At 39.6% G+C, this 9,630-nt stretch overlaps 1 protein-coding gene across 1 annotated transcript in view; it reads left to right on the top strand.

The window, feature by feature from the left end:
- NUP214 (nucleoporin 214) overlaps nt 1-9,630 on the top strand; it is a 129,275-nt gene that overhangs the window by 82,782 nt on the left and 36,863 nt on the right. The window contains exons 25-26 of the mRNA XM_042781459.1: nt 2,091-2,166; nt 3,516-3,594. Of these exons, the coding sequence (XP_042637393.1) occupies nt 2,091-2,166; nt 3,516-3,594 (155 nt within the window). The remainder of the gene's footprint in view (nt 1-2,090; nt 2,167-3,515; nt 3,595-9,630) is intronic.

Genomic DNA, 9,630 nt, shown 5'->3' with positions numbered 1-9,630 from the left:
GGAGGGTCAACAAAAGAGGGGAAGGCCTTCAACGAGACGGATTGACATGGTCGCTGCGATGATGGGCTCAAGTATAGCAGGGATCTAATTCATGCATGATTTAATTTACCATCAAGTCATAACTAAATTTTTAGGTATGAAAAAGTCTAAAAATTGGATAAATTGCTACTTTCATTTTCTTTTGTTTGTGTTTGAAAAAGGATACACTATTTTCATGTCCCTTGTGATTTGCATGAGTGCAAACATTTCTCTAACCTAGTCTGCTGTATCTGCCCAGGGATTTCCCAGATTCCAGCAATTTTGCTCACACATTGCTTTTCTCTGTTGGAGATTTAGCAGAGGTGAGGGATGCACTGTGCTTGTGTACCTGCTTGGTAGAATATCCTGGGGAAATAGCTATGTGTTTTCCGGAGACATCCACATTTATGGCTTCTTCTGGCTTCAGTAGAAAAATAAAGGGGTTTATTGCATTGAAAATAAATGTATTTTTTCTTCTCTCTTAATCTGATAGTCTTATTGGGAACGTTCTATTGCTATTCCAGCAGAGAATCCTGACTTGCTTATAAGGATTGTTAAGTTGCTTGATAATTTTCTTCTACAGGACATGGGGCTATCTTTGTCTTTCTTTTTCCAAATGAATTATTTGATGGAAAAATATTATCCTCCCTAAAGCTGGAGAAAGTTCTGAAAACTAAGGGATCCTAAATCTATTGCTACTATGCATTCCAGTCAAAGCAGCTTCTGAGTAAGGCTTTAAGCAGATAAATTGGAATAACTGCCCAGAACCAAGAATGGAGCTTTGATCTGTGTTTGCATCAACAGTTGATCGATTAGGTTCTGTTTCCATACATTGACACTAATGACGTGGCACTTCCTATATATAGTGTTTACGGTTGCCTATATGACATTTTATGTTTTGTTAGCAAGAGATGGTGAGAGCTTTTTCTGCAAATAGTGGGTGTAGTGGTTGTGTTTGTGTGTCAACTTGGCGAGGCCTGGTTGAGTGGCTGGGCAGCTGGATGTAGTATTACCCATGATGAGACTGGTAATCAACTCCATGGTGGAATCTACTGTGAGCAGCTGAGTAGCTGCCTTTAGGGAATGTGGTCTGCTTCCTGTATTTAAGCAGAAGCCTTGGGGAATGGTCTCTAGTTTATGCCTTGCTTGACCCCTGCGTGTAGCTGTATCGTTGCTCAACAGTCTGCTATGCTCTGCCGACCTTGGGACTTACAGTGGACTTAAGTTGAGGGCCTGCCATGTGGTTTGGTAACATCGGGGCTATGCATTTTGACTTGTCAACCTTGGGGCTTCTCAGCCTCAGCAGCCAGCAGCTGTCTGAGTGAAGAAATGCCTCTAGCTCCAGTGGGCTGGGAGCAAAAGGCAGAGCTGGACCCCAAGGTTGAGGGGTTTTCACCCAGCCCCTAGAGCCTGGCACTTTGGACTTGGACTTAAAGCCTCCAAACTGTAAGAATAAACTCCTGTTTGTTAAGGCCATCCCATTTGTGGTATATTTCTGTCAGAGTGGCACTAGGTAACCAGAACAGTGGGTATACTTTTCATATTGTAGCAAAAGTCAAGGAAGGAAACAGACCAGTGGTACATTTGAATCTCTTTATACTGCCCTGATGAGCCTGCCACTCTCTCCTGCCAGAGCTCTTGGGGGTAGCAGTGCATGGCGACTACTATAAGAAGCTAAAATTTCTTCTTTGGGTAGCACCATACATGGCAGCAGATTGAATACATGCCATAAATCTGTTGCACATTTTCTCAGGCTTGAAAAAGAGCCCCAACGTGGTCTGGAATTGGAGTATAAAGGGCTTGCTCCCCAGATAAGAAAACACCTACTCCTAAACAGTAATGACGTTTTATTCTTGGGACTGCACAAGGGAAATAGGCTTACAGTCACTGTTTTGACCTTTCTGCTAAGGCCTCAAATCAATTAAAGAATATGTTCTTCAATCAGAATGTCAAATGACTTTGGTTGGGGTCCCAAATACCTATTTTCTACCCCAAACAGAAGTTCATTTCAGGATGGATGTGGTTTTCTCCCAGTAATGCCTTTCTCTGAGTGTGTTTTGTGTGTCCTTCAGTTCCTCAGTGCCATACTCTACAGCTAAAGCACCTCACCCAGTGTTGACTCCAGTGGCCTCTAACCAAGCCAAGCAGGTAACTTTTACTAATTTTTACTTTGTTAACAGTTATCCAGTGTCTGTCTTTGTAACCGAAATACTGCTTTAAGCCTTGACTTTGTATAAATGAATTATAAGTCTGACAAAGACCTGTGATCCTTTCCCTATAATTTATGCAGGTCTTGACATAGTTGTTAATAAGGGGTAGGTCAGTTAAGAGCTCATGTTGTCTTAATAGGCCAGTTGACATTCTCTATCTAGTATTCTTGGGTCCTAATTCTGATACCTTACATATGTGGGTGATTTTGGTTGTCACTGACTTTCGCTTACCTGTTGGTCCTTACAACAACCATATGCAATAAACAGGAAAGGTGTTTAGACATGTTTCATTAACGAGCAAAGTAAGTTCAAGTGACAAACGCAGTCTCAATGATTGGTAAATGGTGGAACCAGAGCTAGAACTGAGATCTTCCAACTTTTCCCTGTGCTTGCTTTTTTTGCTCCACTCTACAGTATTGATGTTTAGGACATGAGTTATCTTGTTTTCTCATATAATCTCTGTTTTTCAGAACTTGCTTTTTTTTTTTCCCCAGTGATGTTTGTTATGTCTAGCTTCATACTTTTGCCTGATAAACATTGTCTCTTACAAAAATAGGTTATGTGGTAAACAGTTAAACAAACCACAAGAAAATAACAGATGACTGGAACATAGGTCGAGCTACCTGCTACCTTTGAAACTTTTCCTAAGAAAACATGGTTTCTGTGTTACTGTTTTAACTGTCTCTGAGATGAGTAACTTGATTGTGCTTGAGATCAGAGTTTGAAATTGAAAATCAGAATTTGCCTATTGTGAGTCCTGAAACATGGCTCTATTTCTTAGTTTGTCATAACTTAAAACAGCATTTTAAGCATTTAGCTTTAGATGATTCTTTTGAAGGTTTTCTTGTTCATCACAGAGGACACATAATAATGTATAAGTCAAATAGACAAGAACGAATGGATGTGGATAAGTTGAACAGTTTTGTTTTCTAACCTTATAAATTCATTGAGAGCCATACCACTTTATTTATTTTCTCATTCATCCATTCGGATATTCAAGTGTCAGACACTGGGAAAATAGCCATGACTAGACAGGCATGACTCTGCATTCTTAGAGCTTGCAGATATTCATATTTTCATCTTCTAATATGGTCTTATATTTGGTAAGCATTTTAAAGTGTGGTCTTAAATTGGATCTACTTTTTCTTTCCCCTGCTTTTGATGATTAAGCTAACTAAAAGTGTCTGTGCTTGCTTACATGTTAAATTATGTTATTATTTCACATGTTCCTCTATTCCAAAGAATGATTAGTGGTTTAATATAAATGTTATTTATGTTCTGTTATAGGTGGCTCTAATAAATTCCCTAAAGCCATCTGTGCCCACACCAGCATCCAGTCCGTTGTCATCTGGTGACAAAGCTTCAGGTCAGTTTGCATTTTTGCTTCAGTGAAAATAAAGGGAAAAGAAGACCTCTTCGACAAAGTTTATTGTTCTAGATCAAAGAGGCAGTTGACATAGGAAATCAGGTAAAGAGATATTTGAAGGGCTCAGTTGATGACAAGTCTCCAGGAAATTAGTGACCCTTCAACACCTATGTAGAACTTCAGTTTGAAAAACTCTAGAGTCACAGGAAAAAACCTTCCTTTAAATGCTTTTCCTGAAAAGAAGCAATGGTATTGTTTTTTGTTGGCTTGTTAGTTAATCAAGGTTTAAAAGAAGAATATATCAGAATATTGAAATCTTCTATTGAAGGGAATCAAAACTTCTCTTGGTTCACATTGACAATTTAAAAGCCAGTAGAATCTAGATATTAAAATGGATCTGGTACAGTGTAAGATCTCCGGAAGATAAATTATTGTCGTTGTTGTTCTCAGGTGCCGTTGAGTCAGTTCTGACTCATAGTGACCCTATGTACAACAAAACGAAACACTGCCCAGTCCTACACAATTGTCACAATGGTTGCTATGCCTATGCCCATCATTGCAGCCACTGTGTCAGTCCATGTCATTGAGGGCCTTCCCCTTTTTCTCTGACCCTCCACTCTACCAAGCATGATATCCTTCTTCAGGGAATGGTCCCTTCTGACAACATGACCAAACTGTGAGAGATGAAGTCTGGCCGTTTTCACTTCTGTGGAGCATTCTGGCTTGGGTCAGGTGCACTTTAGTCTTCAGAGTGACATCTTTGCTCTTTAATACTTTAAAGAGGTCTTTTGCAGCAGATTTTCCCAGTGCAATACTTTGGTTGATTTCTTGACTGCTGCTTCCATGGGCATTGATTGTGAATCCAAGGAAAATAAAATCCTTGACAATTTCAGTCTTTTCTGCATTTATCATGATGTTGCTTATTGGTCAAGTTGTAGGGATTTTTGTTTTCTTTATGTGAAAGTGTAATCTATACTAAAGCCTGTAGTCTTTTATCTTCATCAATAAGTGCTTCAAGTCTCTCTCACTTTCAGCAAGGAAGTTTGTGTCATCAGCGTATCACAGATTGCTAATGAGTCTTCCTCCAATTCTAATGCCACGTTCTTTTCCATGTAGTCCACTTCTTGGATTATTTGCTCAGCATACAGATGAATTAGTGTGGTGAAAGGATACAACCCTGACACACACCTTTTTTAAATTTTTGTGATTTAGGTAAAATTTTACAGAGCAAATTTATTTTTTATATAGCAGTTCACATACACTTTGGCTCATGGCATTGATGGCAATTTCCCACAATGCAAACTTTCTTCCCACTTCCTCCCCATGGTTACTTCTTCCCTGTGTCCTTCCCTCCCATGTACTCCTGCCCCCTCAAGCTGTCTCCCTGTGCATACACAGCCCTTCTGTTCTCCCATGATTGATCTCTCCAAGAAGTGTATCTAGTCAGCTCATATGCCTGTCTTTGGTTGAAAGCCACAGGAGTGGGTTCAATTCCAGACATGAGGGGCAACTAGGGGCCGTAGTCCCAGTGGTTCCACCAGGATCTATCAGACCAGCAAACCCAATTCCTTTTTTTTTACCCTTATGATTTTGAGTTTTCTTCCACATTGTTCTCCCACTCTATCCAGGATGTCCTACATAGGTGCCCTCTAGATGGATGACATTGGTAGCCAGGCACCATCTAGTTCTTCTGGTCTCATAGTCATATAGGCTGATGATCTTATGGTGTACTGGTCCCTTGGACTAATTGTTTCTATGTGTTTCGTTTTCTTCATTATTCTTTGCTCTGGATGAAGAGAGACCCATCATTGCATCTAGATGGCTGCTTGCAAGCTTTTTTTTTATTTTTTAATTTTTATTGCGAGTTGGGTGAAAGTTTACAGAGCAAATTCATTTTCCATACAACAGCTCCCCTTCCACTTCCTCACCATAGTTACCTCTTCCCTATGTCCTTTCCTCCCATATTGCCCCCCAAACTGTCTCCTTGTGCCTACACAGCCCTTTTATTATCCCATGATTGATCTTTCCAAGGAGTGTATCTACCTATTGTAAATGTTCAGCTCATATGCCTTGTCTTTTGTTTGACTGGAAGCCACAGGAGTGAGTTCAATTCCAGACCTGAAGGGCAGCTAGGGGCCATAGTCTCAGTGGATCCACCAGGCTCTATCAGACCAGTAAACCTGGTCTTTTTTTTTTTAAATGATTTTGAGTTTTGTTTCACATTGTTCTCCCACTCTGTCCAGGATGTTCTACATAGATTCCCCTCCCTCCCCTGAGTGATTGACAGTTGTGGTGGTTAAGTTTGTGTGTCAACTTGGTTGGGCCTGGTTGAGTGGCTGGGCAGCTGAATGTAGTTATTCCCCATGGTGAGAATGGTAATTAACTCCATGGTGGAATCTATTGGTATAGCTGAGTAGCTGCTTTGGGTATGTGGTCTGCTTCCCGTATATAAGAAACAGCTTTGGAAATGGTCTCTAGCTTATGGCACGCTTGAACCCTGCATGTAGCCGTGTTGTTGTTCAGCAGCCTGCCATGCTCTACTGACCGTGGGACTTTCAATGGACTTGAATTAATGGCCTGCCTTGTGGTAACATCGGGATTGTGCCTTTTTACTTGTCAATCTTGGGCTTGTCAGCCTCAGCAGCCAGCAGCTGAGTAAAGAAAAGCCTCCAGCTTCAGTGGGCTGGGAGCAGGAGGCAGAGCTGAAGCCTAAGGTTGAGGAGCTTTCACCCAGCCCTTAGAGCCTGGCACTTTGAACTCAGACTTAAAGCCTCCAAATTGTAAGAATAAACTCCTGTTTGTTAAGGCCATCCCATTTGTGGTATTTCTGTCAGAGCAGCACTAGGTAACCAGAACAACAGTGGTAGCCAGGCACCATCTAGTTCTTCTGGTCTCCTAGTTGTATATGCTAAGAATCACATGATGTACCAGTCACTTGGACTAATTGTTTCCATGAGTCTTTGATTTTCTTCATTCTTTTTTTGCTCTGGATAAGGAGAGACCCATCATTGCATCTAGATGGCCACTTTGCTTGCAAGGTTTTACGATCCCAGTTGCTACTTGCCAAAGTAGGCTGTGAAACAATGTTTTTGCGTAGTATGTTATGCCAATTGAGCTTGATGTCCTCTGCGACCATTATCCCAAGCCCACAGGTCCAACTACTTGCTCCCTCCGGGTTGCTGGCTGTGGCCAAGAAGTGACTACAACCTTGTCCCTTTTCAGCTCTATTGTATACCTGGAAATTCTTACAGAACATACAAATGCACTTGTAGAAACATTGTCTGCCAACCCTATACATGGTCATGGGCACATTCCTGACACACACCTTTTCTGATTTTATACCATGCAGTATTACTTTGTTCTGTTTGAGTGAGTGCCTCTTGGTCTCTGTATAATTAAGTGTTCTAGAATTCCAGAGTAGATACAAAAAATCAGTATTATAAGATTTTATAACTTTGTAGTTCTCTCCAACACTCACTCAAGCATAATTATTCTGAAATAACTAAATTTATTTTTATTGTCACCATAGTTGTTTTGATCAGAAGTCCATATTACCCAAATTAACTTGAAGAAGAAAAATGCTTTTACTTGTAACTTTTGTTGTGTATGTGTGATTTAGGTGAAAGTTTACGGAGCAAATTCATTTTCCTTCCATACAGAAGTTCATACATGTTTTGTTTCATGACATTGATTTCAATCCCCATAATGTAACAGCTCTCTTCCCACTTACTCCCTGTTGTTACCTTTTTTCCTGCATCCTTCTTTCCCTTGAATTCCTGCCCTTTGTGCTATTTCCCTGTGCAAATTACTGCTCTTCTGATCTAAGAAGTGTACCTACCTGGTGTAAATGTTCACCTTGTAGGCTTGTCTATTTTTTGACTGGAAGACATGAAAGTGAGTTCAGTTCCAGGCCCAAAGAGGGTCACTAGGCCACAGTCTTGGGGGTTTCACCTCTCTCAACCAGACCAGTAAACCTGGCCTTTTTTATACCTTTGAGTTTGTTCTGCGTTTTTTTTCCTACTCTGTCCAGGATCTCCTATTCTGATCCCTTTCCAAGTGGTAGTCAGTGGTAGCTGAGCACCATCTAGTTCTTCTGGTCTCATGGTCATATAGGCTGAAGTTCACATAGTCCAGTAGTCCCTTGGACTAATTGTTTCCATGCATCTTTAATTTTGTTCATTCTTCTTTGCTCCAGACAAGGACAGACCAGTTGTTGCATCTTAGATGGCTGCTTGCAAGCTTTTAAGACCGCAATTCCTACTCACCGAAGTGGGATATAGAACAATGTTGTTGTATAGTATGTTATGCCAATTGAGCTTGATGTCCCCTGTGACCATGGTCCTGAGTCTGTGGGCCCGGTGACTCATTACCTCAGGATGTTTGCTTGTGGCTAAGAAGTTATCATAAGTTTGCCCCATACTTGTACCTTAATTTTGATGTGGAATCTCCCTCAATACCTCCTTCTGTAGATTCCTTTTTTAAAACTCACCTTATTTGGTATATTACCTTATGCTTCAAGGATCTTGTCACTTGTAATACTGCATTTTTAGCACACTTTGGTCTCTGGCTTTTATTTTGATTCATGCTCTTAAGTGGATCTTGAAGCAAATTGTGTTAGAGAATGAATTTCACACATTAACTGCCTTCTTTGCCCAATTTCTACAGTAATAAAAATAATAGAAATAAGTAATCTTAACTTCCTCTATAATTAAAAGCTTTCTGATTGGACATTGGTTTTTCTTTAGTATAAAGTCCTTGCTCTCCAAAGAAGAGTATTCATTGTGTATGTCAAAGTAGTTGTGTGGTGGAATTGCCAAAGACTTTTGAATCATTCAAGAATCAACTAAGAAATTTGCTTCCATTTCTGTCTTGATACTTTAGAAAATGTTTTTGAATGGCCATATATCCTAATTCCTTTTAAGGACTTTATTAGAGAGCCTTTTATCACTCTTAAAATATTTAAGTAAATCAGGGAAATCCAAGGGGCTTCGTTTCATTTTATGTCTGACTTATGTAATTAGTGTGACTTGCAGATAAATTTCTAAGATTTATTATTTAGTGATGATCGTGAAATATCCTGTTTACTTCTGTTTCAATTGTTGGATAATTGAGATTTAGAAAAGGACTTATTTTTGCTAGGAAAATTTTCCTGAAAAATATAATTTAAGAGTTTGTAAAATTTCTTTTGAAAAGCATTTCTGAAACCTCTATAGAATAGTTCTCTTATTTCTTCATAATGGAAGTACATTCATTGTTTTGGTTTTTTTTTTTAATAATAAAACTTACATGTCCAGAAGAGTTTTCTGTGGTATAGAAATATATATTGTAGAAAGTAAAAGTTGTCCTGTAAATTCCATATACCAGAAATAATAATCCTTAACAGTTAAATGTATGTCTCGTGAGGTTTCTTCATTGTTGTTAAACCTTAAACTATTAAAAAGGAGCTCTGGTAGTGTAGTGCCTAAGACACTTGACTGCTAACCAGATGGCTGGCAGTTCAAACCCACCAGCCACTCCTTGGAAGGAAGGTTGGGCAATCTACTTCCGTAGTGACGCCACCTTGGAAACCCAAGGGTCCGACTTGACGGCACCTAACAACATGATGGATTCTACACATTTCTATATTACAGCAATTATGTATTATCCCTGTATTTTTTTTTAAATGTAAGAAAATATTATTTGTTAAGTACTTAAAATCTGTGAAAAACACAGAGATGTATGTTGTTGTTATTATGTGCCATTGAGTTGCACCCGACTCGTAGCAACCCTTCCTTGGGTTTCTGAAGTGGTATCACTATGGAACCTTCCAAGGATTTGCTGCTGGGTTTGAACCGCCAGCTTTCTGGTTAGCAGTCAAGGGGCTTAGGCACTACGCTACCCGAGCTCCCACAGAGATGTACAGAGAAAGTATATACTTGGGCATTAAGCCATGACTCAGAGATATTTGGCATATTGATCTAGTTCCCTTTGGATTTTTTTTTTCCTTCAGTATATATTAATTTTCATTAATTATAAAACTACATTATATACATGTTT

This window comes from Orycteropus afer, unplaced genomic scaffold (genome assembly GCF_000298275.1).
Source record: "Orycteropus afer afer isolate SDZICR_OR568_19922 unplaced genomic scaffold, OryAfe1.0 scaffold00123, whole genome shotgun sequence".
NCBI lineage: Eukaryota > Metazoa > Chordata > Mammalia > Tubulidentata > Orycteropodidae > Orycteropus > Orycteropus afer.
Note: the sequence above shows the minus strand (reverse complement) of the source record. Positions and strands in the feature narration are given on the sequence as shown.